The sequence below is a fragment of the Syngnathus scovelli genome, chromosome 2 (assembly GCF_024217435.2).
Source record: "Syngnathus scovelli strain Florida chromosome 2, RoL_Ssco_1.2, whole genome shotgun sequence".
Lineage (NCBI taxonomy): Eukaryota > Metazoa > Chordata > Actinopteri > Syngnathiformes > Syngnathidae > Syngnathus > Syngnathus scovelli.
This window is the reverse complement of record NC_090848.1, coordinates 26566231-26589022: the sequence shown is the minus strand read 5'-3', so window position 1 is coordinate 26589022 and position 22792 is coordinate 26566231. Positions and strand designations below refer to the sequence as shown.

Sequence of the window (22792 nt, the reverse complement as noted above, 5' to 3'; positions counted from 1 at the left end):
TTACTTTTCAATCGTTTTCTCATTGTTTATCACAAGAATCTTAGAAATTTGAATACGAATCAAAACGTATGTTTTATTTTACTCAATTGTATGATTTAGAGAATCCATATGTAGTAAAGTGTTGTATTACTACATGTGATTTCATCATCTTTTAATTTGACTTTCTTTCCAAAACGCTTCTTAATTTCTCAGTTCACACATCTTCTACATGTGTTACTGGTTCTCCAGTTTTTTCTCTAGTTAACTATCAATCCAAAAGCTACGTTTTTCTTTTTAGCATTCAACCTGCTCAAAATCACTCTTTCATCAAAGTCGCTCTACTAATTTTCTATAGTAGTCGCCAACGACTTCAACCGTTCAACCTTTCATTCGGGCAATCATTCATCAATGCTTATCATATGCATCTCACACAGTCTCCAAAAAGGAGTCTTCTTATCACATTGGTCCCATTTCATCCAAGCTCACCACACAACATTCATATATCATTTTCAACTCAAGTTTCCTGGTAGAACAATCCACCAATTAAAAAAAAAAAAAACGTAACTAAAACAAACAACTGGCAAATTAATCTGAATTTTTTTTTTTAGTTGTTTTTAAATTTGAAGAACTCAATCTCTCAGATTTAGCTTGCATTTAGAATTTTGTATAATCTTATAACAGAACCAATCAATTATTCCTATTAAATGTAGCATTGCAAAATCTTAAATTCACAATTTAGCTTCTTCCAATTCCTGAAAGCATGTTCTGTTGTTTTGTTTACTCCGAATTTCTCATGAGGGCTTGACACTAACATGCACTAGTGTGGATTAGTTTCTGCTCGCAAACAGATTTCTCTCTTTTTCTTTCATTTTTATCTGTCAAAATTGTTTCTGTTCTGCGGTGTAAATTGAATAGACAACAGTGTAGCAAATTTCTTTATACTAAAAGTTTAGCCAATCTTCATCAACTTAACACATACGCACACACATGCACAGCTCTCGCGTGCGGAAGGTAGGTCACAGCAACAATGATTCGTCACAGGCTGGCCATTTCCTGTGGTCGATCATGAGCTGGTCCCTCCCATGCACACGAGGACAGCACATTCTAATTGTATTTATTTATCTTCTAGAAGCAAGTTGCATTTCTTTACCACTTGATTTGCATATTTTAACTTCAGTGTAACACAATTTGATCTCTAGTCATTTGTAATTTGCCATCTCAAAAATATTATTATTATTATTATTATTATTATTATTATTATTATTATTATTAAACTCCTCTCGCCCCTCGCTTGAGCCGCGGCTTGAGCTGCGGCCTTGCACCTGCTCACAGGGGCCTTATTGTGTCCTGGTCTGACAAACACTTATGACCTCATCAGTTTTCATCTTTCTAGCTTTTGTCTCTTGAATTCGTTCTCATCTCTTTGTGAAGATTTCAACCACACTCTAGCACTTCTACCACTTCTTCCACATTTCAAATTTCCTTGTACTCCATACATTTTCTTCCACTTCAGCATGTATTGCATACAATTAAGAAATCTACTTGCCATGAACTTCTCGTTTCAAAGAAGAGCAGAGCAAGAGATTTACCGTTCTTATTTCCCATCTTAATTTTAGTAGTTTAAGGTTTTAATTTATCCCCGTGGGATAGGGGGGAACGAAATTTCGGTTTCTTTGTGTGTCTTTGGCATGTGGAGAAATTGACAATAAAGCTGACTTTGACTTTGACTTTGACTTTTTACAATTTTTTTTCAATTTTTTTTTTCTTTGAGGATCCTCAATGCAAGTTTAAATTGACCTTTCAACAGATTACTAGCTTGTTTTATTGCCGTGGATCAACGCTAGAACTGCTTTTTAGTCAATTTATCCTACCAGTCACACACTCAATCACACAAATTCCAGCGCTTTTTTAGGCCTCATAGCTCGGACAAACCAAAGCCGTATCTCATAGCTCGGACAAACCAAAGCCGTATCTCATAGCTCGGACAAACCAAAGCCGTATCTCATAGCTCGGATAAACCAAAGCCGTATCTCATAGCTCGGACAAACCAAAGCCGTATCTCATAGCTCGGACAAACCAAAGCCGTATCTCATAGCTCGGACAAACCAAAGCCGTATCTCTCGTGCACCTGTGGTGTTTTACGCGTTTCACAAACAACAACACAATCACACAACTTCAGGCCTTTAACTTACTTGTCCCCTGGTTCGTTGCACTGCATTCTCTTCCCAGGACTTTCTCCTCCAGGTCCTCCTAGTGGACGCTGGCTTGTCGACAATGCAGCACGTCCTTCTTCGTCAGACAGATAGCGGGTATGAAGGGTCCCGGGTTTCGGCACCAAAATGTTAGAGATTTGCTCACTCCAACTTATTTTGCAAGAATCACACGGTAGACAAGCAAGTTCTTTTAGACACCTGCAGGTGGAGAGTTCACTCGTTGAAGGAATGAAGTCTGGCTCTCCCAACTGCAAGGACATATTTATTAAGAGAAAGAGAGTGGGGGTAAGAGTAGGTTGAATAGGAAGCCCTTGTGCTCTAGTCAAAACATATCAGGGGATGTTTTACGACCTTGTGGAGGATGGGACAAGGTAGGTTATTTATTACCGGTTGCATTTCAACATAATCAAACGATAAGGATAATTTGAAAAACCCTAACACTATGCGTGTCACTCCAAATCACTAAATCCAATGAAATCTTCACCCTCTATGTCACTTTTAAACAATTCTGTTAACTCCCAAGGTAGAAGATGCTGCGCTTCCTCTTCTACATAGCTTACAACAGACTCAGTCAGTTGCAGTTCCAATTATTCCTTAAGCCTAGAGCGCCCTCTTGCGATATAGTGTTGAAATAACATGTGAAATGATATAGCGTATTGGCCCGAATATAAGACGACCCTGATTATAAGACGACCCACTCTTTTTCAAGACTCAAGTTTGAAAGAAGACTTTTTGAACACCAAATTTAATTTTTATACAGAAAATAATTACAGTACATCTGAAACAAATGATCCTGTCGAGCTCTTGAAAGCGGCCGCTCTGAGGACCACGGAAAGCTTTTTTCTGATTGCGAGCATTTTTTAGGCGATCTTTTTGAGCTCTCCATCTCCGTACATTACACTCTGTGACACCATATTTCACAGCCGCTTTGCAATTGTTTGAAGACTCTGCCTCATTTATCACCATCATCTTGCATTATAACTTCTCCTCAGCTGCCGGTTAACCTGGCTGATCTTCGACCCACTTTTCTCCAGATTGGCGCTACGTTTTTCTGTTTTCTGTTATCTCTAATCTTATTTTCTTCTCTGTTCTTTCTTACCGCTATTTTTTATTTTTCTTCTTCGTGCTACCGTTATTTTTATTTTTATTCTTTGTGAAAGGGGTTCACTTTGGCCTGGGGAGTTAAGTTCAGCATTCACTTTAAAGATATCTGGCGCCATCTAGCGTTGTGAATGGGTATAATGTCTAGACCCTGAATGTAAGATGACCCCCACTTTTTCAGTCTTATTTCAAAGCAAAAAACACCATCTTATACTCGGGCCTATACGGTAATAATTTGTTAATAATTTCACACGAGTCGCTCTTGAGTATAAGTCGCACCCCTGGCCAAACTACAAAAAAAAAAAAAAACTGTGACTTATAGTACAGAAAATACGGTATTATCTGTACAACTGTGAGTTTGACAGTAATATTTGGGTTTTTTTTGACATCTCAACGGCCATTCTATTCTATAAAACATGAAAAAAAAAAGAAAATGTGCTTTAGATGGCAAAAAAAATATTTACAGATTTGATAATGTGCGCAAACAGCAACATATTTACATTTGACAACCTATTTACAGATTTTGGGCCATTTACAGAGATATTTGCGTGGGTGCTCAAAATGCGTGTGCATCTTTTGCTATTTAGAAGAGATGTATTTGTGCATCACTCTATCCCGCATTAGAATACTCGCCAGATGACGGCGATTCATTCGACCTGTGGCACAAAGCACACACTACGTTACGTGTATGAGCCGGCGGTGCAGACTTCCATGTCTGTCGCGTGCTCACAGCCTTATCCTCTAAATTCGCCCCATCGTTTTGCTCTACCGCTATCACGAAGAGCAGTAGTTTGCTCAATTTTAAGCTACTTGAAAGCCGATCGCTTCCGTTTCACCATTTACTCTCACTCTCGGACTTCTTCCTCCATAACTCTACTACATTCTCCATTGTTCCCCCATGTGAGATGGGCTTACAATTTACGTCACCTCTCTACGAGCCAGCAAGAATAACTCTGTCATCAAGTCATCAGAGTTAACCGCTACAATCCTCAATGGACTTGATTTTAAGTGGGGAGATGGCCGGGAGTCTTATTTACCCATTAATAAAATAAAAATAGGTTGACGAGAATACTCGTCGACGGGATCCTGTGCATTCAGCTTCACACAATAAAGTAAAGGAATAACAAATGTGTGAAGGCCATTTGCCTTCACACAAGAAAACGAATAACGTGTGAAGGCCATTCACCTTCACACAATAATAAAGGACAGGCATAACATGTGAAAGCCATTTGCCTTAACAATAAAGTGAATGGTGTAGAATATCATATGTGTGAAGGCCATTAGCACTTTGCATTATGGTGATTTTCTATTTGTATTGGTTGCCATGGAATTCGTTTGGGAAATGTTAGAGATCAGAAAATCCGGGTAAAGGCAGGTTACTAATATGTGCTATGTTACTCTGTCAGCTGCACTACTAGAGTCCTTAAATACGAGGCACTTAGTGTACTTATCTCTTATTTTTATGAACTTATACAAAGATTTTAACTGTTAAGCTGCTGGTAAATGAAAATAGAGATGACTTTTGAAGGAATTTCAAAATGATTTTTAAACAAACGTGCTATTTTCTCAATAACTAGAAACTACTCTCTCCAATGTTATATATAAAATAAATACAATTTATTGTTTGTATTATCAAAACATGGTCGTGTGCCTAATTACTGCTCAGGGGGTTTATATAGTTCAGTTCGCACTAGTTACGGGGCTGAGTGCAAGTATTATTAAGGCATGTCACCGGGTGTTTGTGACTGACGTGAGGTTGCATTGTGTATAAGATGAGTGCGGAATAAAAGTTTGGGGTAAATCAAGCAACTTGCATGGATATTTTCCTGGGTAAAGTTATCACAATAAACATCTAGGGATGAAGCACCCAGTTTCAAGACAAATTGATAAGATTTCCAGGACCTCTTTAATATGTAACCTCTATAGTAAAAGGCCAAAATGGGTCCAATTACCAAAAAAAAAAGTCGTGAACTTCTTATTCAGAAAATTAAAAGAGTTACATCCAGTATGTGACCGCGTGAGAAGTAAGCTGCGTCTTCGCTCCCACAATGATTTTTGACTTTTGTTAAACCAAACACGAAAAGCCAGACTCTCTGCTATAATCTTTTTTCCCTCTCTCTTCTTCGGAACAGCCGGATCTTTTTTTTTTATCAATTATAAACGACAGCGCGTTTTAAGCATGCCACCGAAAAAAGGACAGCTGACTGAACCGAACCCGGAAGTCTCCATGGCATCTCTCACTAATCTGCTTGAGTCTCACCGAACTACAATCTCTACTGATTTCAAGCAAACCCTGCCAGCTCTTGAGAACAAGCTCGACTGGGTCATAAGGACTGTGGAAGATCAAGAAGAGAGAGTGGAGTCACTCAAGCGTGAGGGAGACGCACGAGATCTACGGCTGAGGGCTACCGAGGAGGCTATTGCCAAGTTGGAGGCCATAAACGAAAAATTGGCTAAAAAACTAATAGATCTTGAATCTCGGACTCGCAGAAATAATATCAGGGTCATCGGGTTACCAGAAAACATTGAAGGACCCAATTTGATGGCCTTCTTCACCAGAATAATTGACGAGGTGTTCAAAGATGTTCTCGAGTCTCCCGTGGAATGCGAAAGAGCACACAGATCCCTGGCTAAGAAACCCCCATCTGATGGACGCCCAAGACCGGTAATCATTCGTCTCTTTAAATACCAGGTAAAGGACAAGATGGTTAGAATGTTTCCCTACGGAATAGAGTTTCTTCCATTTTCTATGACTCATCTGCCCACCTGGCCGCACTTTCTTCTGTATGGGTGCCTGGGTCAAGGTAACCTCTATTTCATTTTATTCCTTGAATGCATGAACTCTGGATACAACACCTTGAAATGGACATTAATGTTGTAAATTTTTGTTTTGAGGAACTAGTGTCATGGGAATGCCCTGATTTTTTTTTTGCCCTCCTGAGCTTTACGTAAGTTTTGTTCCAACAGACAAACAGGAGGCTAGATTTACCTGTGTTTTATTTTTATTTATACAATGTCAGGCGGAAAGCAGAATTGAGAAACTTCTCAAGAGGGTTTGCATTTCTCGTCCTTTCTCTTTTTATCTCTTTGCTTTTCTCTCTCTTCTTTTTTATTCTGTAAAGGACATTTATGGACTAATTGCGAAGACCGCAGTGCGCTACAATGTGTAGCCATAATATGACTGTGTTTTCACGTGTGTGTGTTAAGTGTGTGTATTTGTATATGTGTAAATGGGTGTGTTGTGTGACTCCAGCTAACTATACTGCATTGGCAATACAAACTGCTTCAATTAGTGGGTTTTGATGATTTAAATATTTTTGGAGATCAGGACCGTCTTCATTCGGGTGATGATATTACCTGTAGCATTCTCGAGCTCGACAATCTAAAGTCAGTAAATGATTCCTACCACCACTCAATGTTACACAGTAACATTAGGAGCTTAAACAAACATCATCCTGACTTAATTTCCTTATTGTCTACTACTTATTTCCATTTCGATGTCGTTGGCTGCAGTGAAACTTGGTTAAATAACCATGCGTGTGTGGAACTACTTAACATTGAATGATAAAATGTACATATTAAGAACAGACTCAATAGGACAGGTGAAGGGGTTTGTCTCTATGTTAAAAATACACTTCAAGTAAAAATGTGTGATCTCACCTTGGAAGATGAACATTATGACTCCATTTTTCTAGAGATCAGGAAGAATGAAAAATGTGTAGTGCTTGGTGTTACTTATCGCCCTCCAGACTCTCCTTTAAATACCTTTTGTTCCAAGTTGAATGATCTCTTGCACAAAGTAAACAATCTGAAAAAAGACTGCATCCTCCTTGGTGATTTCAACATTGATATATCCAAGGAAGATGGAGATAAACAAGACTTTATTAACACTATTCACTCCTCTTTCTTCCCCACTATTAATCGCTTCACTCGTGTGACCAAGTCATCAAAAACAATCATTGATAATTTTATAACAAACATACAAACTACTAAATTGGCAACAGGAGTTTTACAGACTGATATTACAGATCATTTTCCCATTATATTATTTTGGGGCTCAGGTAAGCGGTCTTCACCTCCGATCACGAGAATAAATACTAAAATTGTAAATGTAAGAACATTACTGCTGTACATTTACAAACTAAGCCCTGGGCTCCAGTTTACTCTTCTAGGACTTCGAATGTAGCATTTGACCGTTTACTCGAGACTATTCAAAATTCAGTGAGCATCACCATCCCTGAGAAGACTATAAAGTGCAGTACGACTCTCCAGAGCCCCTGGATAACACAGGAAATCCTAAAATCCATCAGACGTAAAAATAGTCTGTACAAACACTACTTGAAAAATCCAACTAGTCAATAAAGACAAATATATCTCATATAAAAATAAACTTACACACATCATAAGGAAAAGCAAAAAAACAACACTACATACAGCTCTTACAGACATCGAAGGGGGACAGCAAAGAGACCTGGAGGGTGCTAGATGAAGTCTTAAACAGGAGGCAAAAAATTACTACATTCCCCGATATTGATTACGCCACTGCCGATCTAGCACGAAATTACAATGGCTATTTCACCTCAATAGGTCTGAACCTTAGTAAGAAAATTAGCCAACCACAAGGATTATCCTTTAAACAGTTTCTCACTGGTAGTTACGCTCATTCCGTTTATATGGCACCTACTGATGGTACTGAACTTTTTAAGTTAATCTCTAATGTTCACGTACTGTTGGCGTTGATGGACTATCTAGCAAAATGGTAAAAGCCATTGCGCACATTATTGTAGAGCCTTTGGCCCATTGTATTAATCTTTCCCTGCTTACTGGGACTGTACCCAAAAAGTTAAAAATATCCAAGGTCATCCCAATTTTTAAAACAGGAGATAAAAATGACCTGAGCAACTCCCGACCGATTTCTATATTATCAGTTTTTTCTAAAGTGATGGCGAAGGTTGTGTATAATAGACTAAGTGGATACTTAGACATGCTGAATATTCTTGTTCCTTCCCAGTATGGTTTCAGAAAAAAGAGTACGACATCTATGGCAATGATTGATCTTATCGAAAAAATTAATGACTACTTTGAGGAGGGGAAATGTGGTATTGATATTTTCTTGGACTTATCAAAGGCGTTTGATACCATTAATTTTGATATTTTACTACATAAATTACAACATTATGGTATAAGGGGTATTGCATTGGACTGGTTCAGAAGTTACAACAGAACAATGTGTTCATATAATGGAAAATAACTCCTCTTGCAAGCATACAACCTGTGGTGTCCCCCAGGGATCCATTTTGGGGCCAATCTTATTTATTTTATACATAAATTATTTAGTAAATTCCTCCACAATCTTTCACAAAATTATCTTTGCTGACGATACTAACTTATTTGCATCACACATTGAAATTTTGCAAGATTCCGTAAATACAGAACTAACTAAAGTGGCTGATTGGTTCAAATGCAATAAATTATCTTTAAATACTAGTAAAACGTATTACATGATTTTTAATTTAAATAAACATTTTAAAAACATAAATCACTGCCAAATTGTTATTAATGGGGAAGAAATTAAAAGTGTCAATGCTACAAAATTCCTGGGGGTCTTCATAGATGACTCGCTCAATTTTAAATGTCACATAGATCACCTTGTATCCAAATTATCAAAATATGTGGGTTTATTTTAGAAAGGCAGACGTCGCTGTCTGGGGTGGTAACTGCACTGAACAGAACTTGAAGGCCCTGCAGCGCATAGTGAATACGGCTGGTAAGATTATTGGTGCTTCGCTACCCTCCCTGAAGGACATTTACACCTCCCATGTCGCCCGCAAGGCAACCTCGATTGCCAGAGATGTGAGTCACCCGGCTCACTCTTTGTTTGACCTTCTGCCCTCTGGGAAGAGGTACAGGAGCCTGCGCTCCCGCACCACCAGACTCGCCAACAGCTTCTTTCTCCAGGCTGTTAGGGCCCTGAACTCGCTACCCCCTTCTGCGTAGCGTGCGGCACTGTTGCGCTACTTTCGGGAATGTCTGCTGTACGCGCACTTGCTCCTTTTTTTTTCTGCTCCTCCTATTTATTTATTTATTTATTTATTGTTGTGTTATTTATTCATATTTATTCAGCACGCTTTTGTTATACTTGTTTACTTGTTTGTCTGTTGTGAGCCATGTCTTGTCACCGTGGGATAGGGGGGAACGAAATTTCGGTTTCTTTGTGTGTCTTTGGCATGTGGAGAAATTGACAATAAAGCTGACTTTGACTTTGACTTTGACTTTCCTTCCTCAGTCAATACTCCTGATTTTATATAAAACTCTATTTGAACTATTGCAATGTTATATAGGGTAACACCTTCTCTAGTCACCTTAAAAAACGTCACTCTCTACAAAAGAAAGTCGTTAAGGCTCTGTCTTGGTCTGAGTTTAATTCTCCATCCCTCCCTCTCTTCCACCATTTTGAGTAATAAGTAGAATAATAATAATAAAGGACAGGAATAACAATAGTGTGAAGGTCTTCACCTTCACACTAATAATAATAAAGGACAGTAATAACAATAGTGTGAAATGTCTTCACCTTTACTACCGGAAGCCGTGTCAGAAAGCTCGGTGCACACTCACAAGTGCGTGTACGTACTCAGTAGTACGGACACGGCGCACTCGCGCTCTATTTCGCGCTCTATTTCTATCGAATTTAGAGCGTGGGCTGTGACGTCAGCATTCTTGTAATTCACGCACTGAGCTTTCAGATACAGTTTTACGCTAAAGCCACCCACTAACCTTTATCTGGAATCCTTCCATTAAAATGAGTGGCCCAAGAAAAAGCAAGGTGGACACTGAGTCCCGAGTGTTTAAAAAATAATGGACAATTTGGCTCGACCTACGCGACGTGACGTTCAGTCACATGAACAACAACATCAACCCGTCACAGATTTAGGTAAACGGACCAACACCTCGCAGCTCTCCCAAGAATTGTGTTGGATTTTGTCCACAATTTAGGGAGCGCGTTATCTGCGGCTCACTGCAAAAGCCTTTGCCAATCCAATTTACTCACTGCGTGCTCGTTTGATTTCTTCAGATTTAGGAAAATGCAAAGACACTGAAGCAGAAATTAGACTTACACAGATTGGTTGAGTTCAATCACAATTCTTGTTCAAAAAGCTCTGTTTTCAGGAAAGTACAATACAGCGCTGGGCCCTTCAAGAGCGGAAAGTCTCCGTTCAGAAAAGGCAAAGTCCAAGGTTGTTAGATCAGATTTATATTCAGTAGCACATTGTGGGCCGAGATTGATGGGTGATGAGTCTTCGGGGTGGGGCAAATTCGAAGGAGAGTCTGCTTCCATGGGAGTGCTGCTGGTTATGGGTGATTCGGTGTGTAGGTGGGGGGCTGTTGGTGTGTGTGTGTGTGGAGGGGGGCTGTTGTCTTCCATCCTGTCTTTCGGCCTTGGCGATCATCTTTGGACGAGTTCTCGGGTGGGGGCTGTTGTCTTCCCTCCCGTCTTTCGGCCTTGGCGATCATCTTTGGCCGAGTCTTTGGGTGGCTCCTTCTGGCACCTGCTGGTTTTATCTCCACGTGACCTTCCTGTGAACATTCTTCTCCAATCTATTGCTGTTCTTTTGATACATCATGTCTTTGCTTATTCTTAGTTTAATCATGCTTCCAACCATATCTTTTCTTTGTTAGGCAAACTATTTCCCTATGTGCAGAGCGTTCAGTAGTAATCAAAAACTGGCGTCTAGCATTAGTCAAAACATAAGATACAATCAAGTACTGAACGGTCAAGACAACTCTGGCCGTGTCCATGATTCAGAGAAAAAACATCAGGCATGCATTCCACAGTTCCTTAAGGGTCATTAAGCTATTTAGGCAATATATCAAAAGTCATTTATTATTTCAAAATCCTCAGAAATATATCAGATCATAAAGATATAAAAACCTTTCTCATCACCACTTATCAAAAATGTCTAGTTATGTCTTCTTTATTGATTTGGTGTGTAGGTATAATTATATGCTTAAAATGTTTCTTTTATTTATTTAATATGTTAATATACTTGTCTGCTTATGTACTTTATTCAATGAGGTTTGAGCATATCTGTTTTTGTAGCTAGGCAGGACTTTTTGTATTTTGACCCCATTTCCTGCAATTGCCACAACAAATTTTACTCCAGACTATGATGCACTAACAAAAGAAGGAAGACCAACAACACTGTTCCCATTGAAAATGAAGGGGAGGCTCTCAAGTTTGTTGTAAAAAAATGCATTTTGAATATGATTTGTACAAATAGCAGGGATTGAAACTAGCGAACATTCACATTTTCAAACAATGCAGGATACTCAAGTACATTGATGCACCACCTGTTTGCGACTAATCTTAACCTGTAAAGTTCTTAAGACTTACTTTAAGGAAGTGTTTCCCGTTTCCTCACCTCTGTCACCAGGTGTTTGTGAGTTAAAACTCTGCTCTGATTTTCAGATACCCCTCACCGTGTTGCTGTTTTGAGTACTTTATTTGAATGTATTCTTTCATCGATTCTTCAAGATGATATATTTGGTCGGAATGTTTGCCGTTTGATGCGATTTTGCCTCATTAGATAAACATATTTCATTAATCTGACCTGCAGGCGCTGAAGTGATGGAGACTGTTATTCATAATAACAGTGTCATATTTTATGAGAATCACTGATAGCAGTTTTTTGGTGAAATGTTTTTTTTAATGCTGTTAATAAATGCATTTGTTTTCAAAAAGCTTTTTTGGAATACCCATGCTTTACTACCTACTAAAGGCCAAAACCTTTTAAGCAATGACCTTTACATGTTGTTTATATTACCAAATTTAGAACCCAATTCGGCCCGCAAGTCAAAAAGTTAGCCCACCCCTGGTCTAACCTTTGGGACAATGTAGTATTACTCCAAATGTTCGTTTACATTCCTTTAGAAGTCCGTTTTCGCGTGTTAGCACGATCGCGAATTAGCATCTTTCTGATAACTCGTTAGCCTGCCCAATAATTCTTGTTGGTACTTCGCGGATTTCACTTATCGCGGGTGGTTTTTGGAACCAATTATCCGCGATAAACGAGGGATTACTGTATTTGGACATGACATTTCCGCCAGTGACAATACAATTAATCACCTTTCCAGACACTAGGTGACAACCGAACTTGACAAACAAAGCCTGGAAACAATATGCATTACAATGCTTGTTTCCCTCCTGTAACGTAGACAACCTGTGATGGGAAAAAAAAAAGCATGAAGCTAAATTGGCGGGCTAATTTGTCATAACTCCCCCCCCCCCCTTTCACCTTTGAACCAGTTTTGTCCCGATTCTCAGTACTCACAAGGACAGTGAAACCAGTAAATTGAAACTCAAATTAATATACAGTAGCAGAACAATGAGTCAGATAAAAGCCACAAAAAAGGTCTCAAACAAGTATTAACAATTGACACTGAGGTGGCGCACTGGTTAGCACATCGGCCTCACAATTCAGAGGGTTTATTCCACCTCCGGACTCACTGTGTGGAGTTTGCATGTTCTCCCTGTATGGGTTTTCCCCGGGAACTCCAGTTTCTCCCACATCCCAAACACATGCTTGGTAGGCCGATTGAGCACTCCAAATTGCCCATAGCCGTGAGTGCGTGTGCAAATGGTTGTTCGTCTCTGTATGTCCTGCGATTGGCTGGCAACCCATTCAGGGTGTCCCCCGCCTACTGACCAATGACTGCTGCTCTAGCACGTGGGGACAAGCGGTACGGACGGACGGGCAGATGGATTATCTCGCCTAAGAGTAATTGGGATCAAATTCATTTGAATGTACCCAGCGTTGTAATTACCATGTTTTGGTCACAAGTTTTCACATTTTGACTCATTAAAACATGAATGAAATAAACATCCCCTCCGCGAGTCGTCACCTTATCGTGGTGGAGGGGTTTGCGTGCCCCTATGATCCTAGGAGCCATGTTGTCGGGGGCTTTATGCCCCTGGTAGGGTCACCCATGGCAAACGGGTCCTAGGTGAGGGGCCAGACAAAGCACGGCTCACAAGCCCCTTATGATGAGTAATATAAATGGACTTAGTTTTCCCTCGCCCGGACGCGGGTCACCGGGGCCTCCCTCTGGAGCCAGGCCTGGAGGCGGGGCTCGAAGGCGAGCGTCTGGTGGCCGGGCCTTCGCCCATGGGGCCCGGCCGGGCATAGCCCGAAATGGAAACGTGGGTCCCCCTTCCCATGGGCTCACCACCTGTGGGAGGGGCCGAAGGGGTCGGGTGCAATGTGAGCTGGGCGGCAGCCAAAGGCGGGGACCTTGGCGGTCTGATCCCCGGCTGCAGAAGCTGGCTCTTGGGACATGGAATGTCACCTCTCTGGCTGGAAAGGAGCCCGAGCTGGTGTGCGAGGCAGAAAGATTCCGACTAGATATAGTCGGACTAGCCTCCACACACAGTTTGGGTTCCGGTACAAGCCCTCTCGAGAGGGGCTGGACTCTCTTCCACTCTGGAGTTGCCCACGGTGAGAGGCGTCGAGCAGGTGTGGGTATACTTATTGCCCCCCGGCTGGGCGCCTGCACATTAGGGTTCACCCCGGTGAACGAGAGGGTAGCCTCCCTCCGCCTTCGGGTGGGGGGACGGGTCCTGACTGTTGTTTGTGTCTATGCACCAAACAGCAGCTCAGAGTATCCACCCTTCTTGGGGTCCCTGGAGGAAGTGCTGGAGAGCGCTCCTTCTGGGGACTCTATCGTTCTACTGGGTGACTTCAATGCTCACGTGGGCAATGACAGTGAGACCTGGAAGGGCGTGATTGGGAGGAACGGCCCCCCTGATCTGAACCCGAGCGGTGTTCTATTGTTGGACTTCTGTGCTCGACACGGATTTTCAATAATGAACACCATGTTCAAACATAAGGGTGTCCATGTGTGCACTTGGCACCAGGACACCCTAGGCCGCAGTTCGATGATCGACTTTGTAGTCGTGTCATCGGATTTGCGGCCGCATGTTTTGGACACTCGGGTGAAGAGAGGGGCGGAGCTGTCAACTGATCACCACCTGGTGGTGGGTTGGCTCCGATGGTGGGGGAAGATGCCGGTCCGACCTGGCAGACCCAAACGCTCTGTGAGGGTCTGCTGGGAACGTCTGGCAGAATCTCCTGTCAGGAAGAGCTTCAACTCCCACCTCCGGCAGAGCTTTTCCCACGTCCCGGGGGAGGCGGGGGACATTGAGTCTGAGTGGACCATGTTCCGCGCCTCCATTGTTGAGGCGGCCGACCGGAGCTGTGGCCGTAAGGTCGTTGGTGCCTGTCGTGGCGGCAACCCCCGAACCCGCTGGTGGACACCGGCGGTAAGGGATGCCGTCAAGCTGAAGAAGGAGTCCTATCGGGCCGTTTTGGCCTGCGGGACTCCGGAGGCAGCTGACAGGTACAAGCGGAACGCGGCTTCGGCGGTTGCTGAGGCAAAAACCCGGGCGTGGGAGGAGTTCGCTGAGGCCATGGAGAATGACTTTCGGACGGCTTCGAGGAAATTCTGGTCCACCATCCGGCGTCTCAGGAGGGGGAAGCAGTGCAACGTCAACACTGTTTACAGTGGGGATGGCGTGCTGCTGACCTCGACTCGGGACGTCGTGAGTCGGTGGGGAGAATACTTCGAAGACCTCCTCAATTCCACCTACATGCCTTCCATTGAGGAAGCAGGGCCTAGAGACTCTGAGGCGGATTCTCCAATCTCTGGGGTCGAAGTCACTGAGGTAGTTAAAAAACTCCTCGGTGGCAAGGCCCCGGGGGTGGATGAGATCCGCCCGGAGATCTTAAAGGCTCTGGATGTTGTGGGGCTGTCATGGCTGACACTCCTCTACAACATTGTGTGGACATCGGGGACGGTGCCTCTGAGTTGGCAGACGAAGGGTGGTGGTTCCCCTCTTTAAGAAAGGGGACCGGAGGGTGTGTTCCAATTACAGGGGAATCACACTCCTCAGCCTCCCTGGTAAGGTCTATTCAGGGGTGCTGGAGAGGAGGGTCCGTCGGGAGGTCGAACCTCGGATTCAGGAGGAGCAGTGTGGCTTTCGTCCTGGCCGTGGAACAGTGGACCAGCTCTACACCCTCGGCAGGATCCTCGAGGGTGCATGGGAGTTTGCCCAACCAGTCCACATGTGTTTTGTGGACTTGGAGAAGGCGTTCGACCGTGTCCCTCGGGAGGTTCTGTGGAGGGTGCTTCGGGAGTACGGGGTGCCGAGCCAACTGATAAGGGCGGTTCGGTCCCTGTATCACCGATGCCAGAGTCTGGTCCGCATTTCCGGCAGTAAGTCGGATTCGTTCCCAGTGAGGGTTGGACTCCGCCAAGGCTGCCCTTTGTCACCGATTCTGTTCATAATTTTTATGGACAGAATTTCTAGGCGCAGCCGAGGCGTTGAGGGGGTCCGGTTTGGGGACCTCAGCATCGCGTCTCTGCTTTTTGCAGATGACGTGGTGCTGTTGGCTTCTTCAGGCCGTGATCTCCAGCTCTCGCTGGAACGGTTCGCAGCCGAGTGCGAAGCGGTCGGGATGAGGGTCAGCACCTCCAAATCCGAGTCCATGGTCCTCGATCGGAAAAGGGTGGAATGCCCTCTCCGGATCGGGGATGAGATCCTGCCCCAAGTGGAGGAGTTCAAGTATCTTGGAGTCTTGTTCACGAGTGAGGGGAGGATGGAGCGTGAGATCGACAGGCGGATCGGTGCAGCGTCGGCAGTAATGCGGACCCTGTACCGGTCCGTTGTGGTGAAGAGAGAGCTGAGCCAAAAGGCAAAGCTCTCAATTTACCGGTCGATTTACGCTCCTACCCTCACCTATGGTCACGAGCTATGGGTCGTGACCGAAAGAACGAGATCTCGGATACAAGTGGCCGAAATGAGTTTTCTCCGCAGGATGTCCGGGCTCTCCCTTAGAGATAGGGTGAGAAGCTCGGTCATCCGGGAGAGACTCGGAGTAGAGTCGCTACTCCTCCACGTTGAGAGGAGCCAGATGAGGTGGCTCGGGCATCTTATCAGGATGCCTCCTGGACGCCTCCCTGGGGAGGTGTTCCGGGCATGTCCCACCGGTAGGAGACCCCGGGGACGACCCAGGACGCGCTGGAGAGACTATGTCTCTCAGCTGGCCTGGGAACGCCTTGGGATCCCCCGGGATGAGCTGGATGAAGTGGCTGGGGAGAGGGAAGTCTGGGAGTCCCTCCTGAAGCTGTTGCCCCCGCGACCCGACCCCGGATAAGCGGAAGAAGATGGATGGATGGATGGATGGATGGATGGATGGATGGATGGATGGATGGATGGATGGATGAAATAAACATGGCCACCAGTAAGGATTGTTCTCTAACACAATGTACAGGGGGGTCCTCCGTTTACTGCGTTGATCGGTTCCTATGCGTCAATGTAAACCGATTAGATTAGCTACCACTGTTGTTCCTGTGAGCAGTCCACTTTGCACCCATTTGTAAACCAGGCTCTAACTGTTCCAGACACTGAATGTAGTCTACATATTTACACTATATTTAGTGTTCTATGCACCTCTAATTAACATGAACTTTATTTTACTTCAGATATTTGGCATCCTCAAGGTTCCTTTCCAGGACCGTAGTGGAAGAGAGGGGCCTCTGCTCCGTCTGGAGGAGTTGGCTGACCAAAAGAACGCTCCATACCAGTACATGTTCCGACTCTGCTACCGTGTCCTGCGACACTCCCAGGAGGACTACCGCAAGAACCAGGTAAAAGAAGTTGGGAGTATCTTGTGAGTCGAATGAAGTGTTTTCAACTGTTAAACTGTCAACTAAGATAACATTTAGAAATTAATACAACCACCATTGGTCACCAGATTGTCTGGCGACGTGTGAACCCCTTGCTGTCAGAGCATGAATCAACTCCAAGTAACCTGTAACGTGTAGTCAATCTCGTGTACAAATGTGTGTATATTGAAAAACAGTGTGTGCGCGGGTGCGTGTGTGTGTTTGTTTGAGTGTAATAATTTCTTTCATCCCAAAGAGGGGGATTCTGCAAGCAAAAGGCTTTGGACATCACTGGTATAATATAAGCCAAATACTTGAAACAAAATCATTTTTACTGGCAGATGCACAAATCAGCACCCCATTGCATTATGGGAAAAAAATGCTATGTTTGCAGCATTTAGCTCCAAGTCCGCTCAAACATTATTTGGGAGTATGTGCGAATGAATTTATAAGTACGTTCAAATATATTTGCGAGTTCATTACAACATATTTAAATTACTGCTGTCGAGTGATTACAAAAAATAATCTAGTTAATTACAGGATTTATAATTATTTAATCGAACTAATTGCATATCTGATAGAGATAGAGAAGAGAGAGACTGGTTTGTGGCAAGTCAATGTTGCAACTCAGCAAGATTGCCCAACTTGCTTGAAATTTAGCAGCTATTTGACTAACTCAAAATAAAGATTTTGAATTCTTGGATATTACAAAATTGCAGTGCATGACTAATCAGTTGAATACATCAAGAAGTGTAACAGACTGAACTGGTGAAGGAATGGGGTTGAAATACAAAAAGTCCTGCCTAGCTACAAAAACAGATATGCTCAAACCTCATTGAATAAAGTACATAAGCAGAAAAGTATATTCACATATTAAATCAATAAAAGAAACATTTTAAGCATATAATTATACCTACACACCAAATCAATAAAGAAGACATAACTAGACATTTTTGACAGGTGGTAATGACAAAGGTTTTTATAAGTTTGATCTGATATATATTTCTGAGCACTTTGAAATAACAAATGTCTTTTGATATATTGCCTAAATAGCTTAATGACCCTTGAGGAACTGTGAAATGCATGCCAGATGTTTTTTCTCTAAATCATGGACACGGCCAGAGTCGTCTTGACCGTTCAGTACTCGATTATATCTTGTGTTTTGACTAAATATCATATGTTGCCTCATGCGAGACGCCAGCTTTTCGATTACTACTGAACGCTCTGCACAGAGGGAAATATTTTGTTTAACAAAGAAAACATACAGTTGGAAGCATGATTAACCTAAGTATATAATGACGTAAGCAAAGACATGGAGTATCAAAAGAACAAATTTTGCATAGTGAGGGAACAGTAATAAATTAATGATGTCACAGCCAAAAGCTCACATAATTTCGTACAAAATGACAAAATTGAAAGAATGATGAAACAATGAGGTGCGACGGTGTATGGGTAAGATTGGAGGAGAATGTTCACAGGAAGGTCACGTGGAGATAAAACCAGCAGGTGCCAGAAGGAGCCACCCAAAGACTCGGCCAAAGATGATCGCCAAGGCCGAAAGACGGGAGGGAAGACAACAGCCCCCACCCAAGAACTCGGCCAAAGAAGATCGCCAAGGCCAAAAGACGGGATGGAAGACAACAGCCCCCCCACACACACACCAACAGCCCCCACCTACACACCGAATCGCCCATAACCAGCTCCCACTCCCATGGAATCAGAATCTCCTGCAAACCTGCCACACCCCTGACTCATCACCCATCAAACTTGGCCCACACCGGCATGTGCAACTGAATATAAGCTGACCAAAGAACCTTGAACATTGCCTTTTCTGAATGGAGACTTTCTGCTCTTGAAGGGCCCAGCGCTGTATTGTACTTTCCTGAAAACAGAGCTTTCTGAACAAGAATTGTGATTGAACTCAACCAACAAGTGTAAGTCTAATTTGTGCTTCAGTGTCTTAGCATTTTCCTAAATCTGAAGAAATCAAACGAGCACGCAGTGAGTAAATTGGATAACAGGTGATTGGCAATGGCTTTTGCCGTGAGGCGCAGATAACGCGCTCCCTAAATTGTGGACAAAATCCAACACTGGGCAACCAAGTGCAGAGCGTTTTAAAAAAAAACTTGCACCACAGCTGAAATAGGTGTGTTGATTGATGACTTGTTGGTTCATGGCTTCCTTCTACTACCATGATGTGAAACATAATGTTTAATCATGATTACATAGTACGTATTTGTGTTGCCGTGATATTTTACCTTAGAAAAACAGCTCTTGCATATTCTTTATCCAGTGTTCTCCTCCCATGAAAATTGAGCTTAGCAAAACAGTTCTTGTATATTGCATATTCTTTATCCAGTGTTCTCCTGTCATATGTCTCGTAAAACCCAAAGTGGGTCCACACTTTCGAGTAGATACTTGCGGGTGGGCCTTTGATTTGTTTTTCGTTGTTGCTTGTATTTTGCGCCATTCGTGCATCTTCGTTAACTGACTTCACCGGCTGCTGTTTACGCCTACTTTGCCCTCATTTACGGGATTAGTGCCCCCACAAACAGGACAGGAGAGATCAAGTACTGATGGTGACAATGGGTTAAATCCCTAATATGCGTTGTATTACAAAATAAATCAATATTTGCCGTCGGTGTATTGATTATTTATTGAGACAGAGAGGACAACAATTTATTGCAATATAAATTCTTCCTCCCACCCTTAGTTACAATGTATTTGTCAGAAGAAAGTTTATTTATCTATTTTCCTGTTGTTTAGCAAGCAACACTGAAAAGGGTAGGGATCCCTTACGGTGCAGTTCTTACAGACCAATAAAAAGTCAAAAAGTCAAGGTCAAAGTCTGCTTTATTGTCAATTTATTCACATGCCAAGACATACAAAGAGATCGAAATTACATTTCCCACTATCCCACGGTGACAAGACATACTACACAATATACATACAAGTAAACAACACAAAAAGTACAAACAAGAAGGCACAAACAATGAATAAACAAGAGTGATGAATAAATAATAAATAAACAAATAACATAATAAATAAGAGGAGCAAAAATGGAGCAAGTGTGCATACAACAGACAGTCAGAATATAGCACAAAAGTACAGGGCTTATACAAGTACATATTCTAAACTGTGATTATGAAATGCTCACACAAATATTGGCTCCCAGAATTGATATCATTTTGGCAGATGTTATTAATAGTGACCAAACTGATTTTTTTTTTTTACCAGGCAGACAACCATATTATAACATGCATTGGTTGCTTATTATTTTGTGCACACCAAAAGGCAGAAAAATGTCAGATACAGAACCTGTAATTTCCTTAGACAGCGAAAAAGCTTTTGACCGTGTTGAATGGCAATACCTTTTTGCCATTCTAAAGAGATTTTAATTTGGTCCTTGGTTTTCGAAATTGATCAAGACACTATCCACTCTCCTGTAGCTGCAGTGCGGATGAATAATTCAATGTGACATTATTCAAACTGTACAGAGGATGTAGACAGGGCTGTAGTCTGTCTTAATATCTTTTCGACTTCGCAATTGAATCATTGGCAATAGCGCTCAGAGGGGATAACATGATTGCTGGAATTTCTCGAGGGGGAATCACTCACAATGTTTCCCTCTATGCAGACGATTTATTGCTGTATATTTCCAATCTGTCTGTGTCCGTACCTCGGCTGCTCGAAGTACTTAATGAATTTGGCAATTTATCAGGATACAAATTAAATTATCCAAAGAGCTGTTCCCAATGAACAACATTGTTTAGAATTCTCTGTTTATCCCTTTAAGGTGAAAAAAGATTCATTTAAATACTTGGGTATGGTCACCCGCACAATGCATGGATTATCCATCCAATCATCCATTTTCTTCCGCTTATCCAGGGTCGGGTTGCGGGGGCAGCAGCTTTAGGAGGGACTCCCAGACTTCCCTTTCCTCAGCCACTTCATCCAACTCATCCCAGGGATCTCAAGGTGTTCCCAGGCCAGCCGAGAGACACAGTCTCTCCAGCCTGTCCAGGGTCATCCACGGGGTCTCCTACCGGTGGGACATGCCCGGAACACCTCTCCAGGGAGGCGTCCAGGAGGCATCCTGATGAGATGCCCGAGCCACCTCATCTGGCTCCTCTCATCGTGGAGGAGCAGCGGCTCTATTCCGAGTCTCTCCCGGATGACCGCGCTTCTCGCCTTATCTCTAAGGGAGAGCTCGGACACCCTGCGGAGGAAACTTATATCCGGGATCTCGTTCTTTCAGTCACGACCCATAGCTCGTGACCATAGGTGAGGGTAGGAGCGTAGATTGACCGGTAAATCGAGAGCTTTGCCTTTTGGCTCAGCTCTCTTTACCACGACGGACCGGTACAGAGTCTGCATTACTGCCGACGCTCCATCGATCCGCCTGTCGATCTCGCGCTCCATCCTGCCCTCACTTGTGAACTAGACCCCAAGATACTTGAACTCCTCCACTTGAGGCAGGATCTCATCCCCGATCCGGAGAGGGCATCCCACCCTTTAACGACCGAGGACCATGGACTCGGATTTGGAGGTGCTGACTCTCATCCTGAATGCGTCACACTCTGCTGCGAACCGCTCCAGTGAGAGCTGGAGATCACGGCTTGAAGACGCCAACAGCGCCATGTTGTCTGCAAAAAGCAGGGACGTGATGCTGAGGTCCCCAAACCGGACACCCTCAATGCCTCGGCTGCGCCTAGAAATTTTGTCCACAAAAATTATGACCAGAATCCATGACAAAGGGCAGCCTTGGCGGAGTCCAACCCTCAATGGGAACGAATCCGACTGACTGCCAAAAGTGTGGACCAAATTCAGGCATCAGGGACCGAACCGCCTTTATCAGTTGACTTGGCACCCCGTACTCCTGAAGCACCCTCCGCAGAACTTCCCATCGGACACGGTCGAACGCCTTCTCCACAAAACACATGTGGACTGGTTGAGCGAACTCCCATACCCCCTCGAGTAGCCTGCCGAGGGTGTAGAGCTGGTCAACTGTTCCACGGCCAGGACGAAAGCCACACTGCTCCTCCTGAATCCGAGGTTCGACCTCCCAAAGGACCCTCCTCTCCAGCACCCCTGAATAGACCTTACCAGGGAGGCTGAGGAGTGTGAGTCCCCTGTAATTGGAACACACCCTCCGGTCCCTCTTCTTAAAGAGAGGAACCACCACCCCAGTCTGCCAATCCAGAGGCACCGTCCACAATGTCCATGCAATGTTGTAGAGGCGTGTCAGCCATGACAGCCCCACAACATCCAGAGCCTTTAAGAACTCCGGGCGGATCTCATCCACCCCCGGGGCCTTGCCACCGAGGAGTTTTTTAACTACCTCAGTGACTTCGACCCCAGAGATTGGAGAATCCGCCTCAGAGTCTCCAGGCCCTGCTTCCTCAATGGAAGGCGTGTAGGTGGAATTGAGGAGGTCTTCGAAGTATTCTCCCCACCGACTCATGACGTCCTGAGTCGAGGTCAGCAGCACGCCATCTCCTCTGTAAACAGTGTTGACGGTGCACTGCTTCCCCCTCTTGAGACGCCGTATGGTGGACTAGAATTTACTCGAATTCGTCCGGAAGTCATTCTCCATGGCTTCGCCAAACTCCTCCCACGCCCGGGTTTTTGCCTCAGCAACCGCCAAAGCCACGTTCCGCTTGGCCATCCGGTACCTGTCAGCATTACCTGCCCACGTGAGCATTAAAGTCACCCAGTAGAACAATGGAGTTCCCAGAAGGAGAACTCTCCAGCACTTCTTCCAGGGCATCCAAAAA

General features: G+C 43.6%; 1 protein-coding gene across 1 annotated transcript in view; it reads left to right on the top strand.

Moving 5' to 3' along the window:
• Positions 1 to 22792, top strand: part of itpr3 (inositol 1,4,5-trisphosphate receptor, type 3) — a 459677-nt gene that overhangs the window by 116195 nt on the left and 320690 nt on the right. The window contains exon 15 of the mRNA XM_049754123.2: positions 16833 to 16997. Within this exon, the coding sequence (XP_049610080.1) occupies positions 16833 to 16997 (165 nt within the window). The remainder of the gene's footprint in view (positions 1 to 16832; positions 16998 to 22792) is intronic.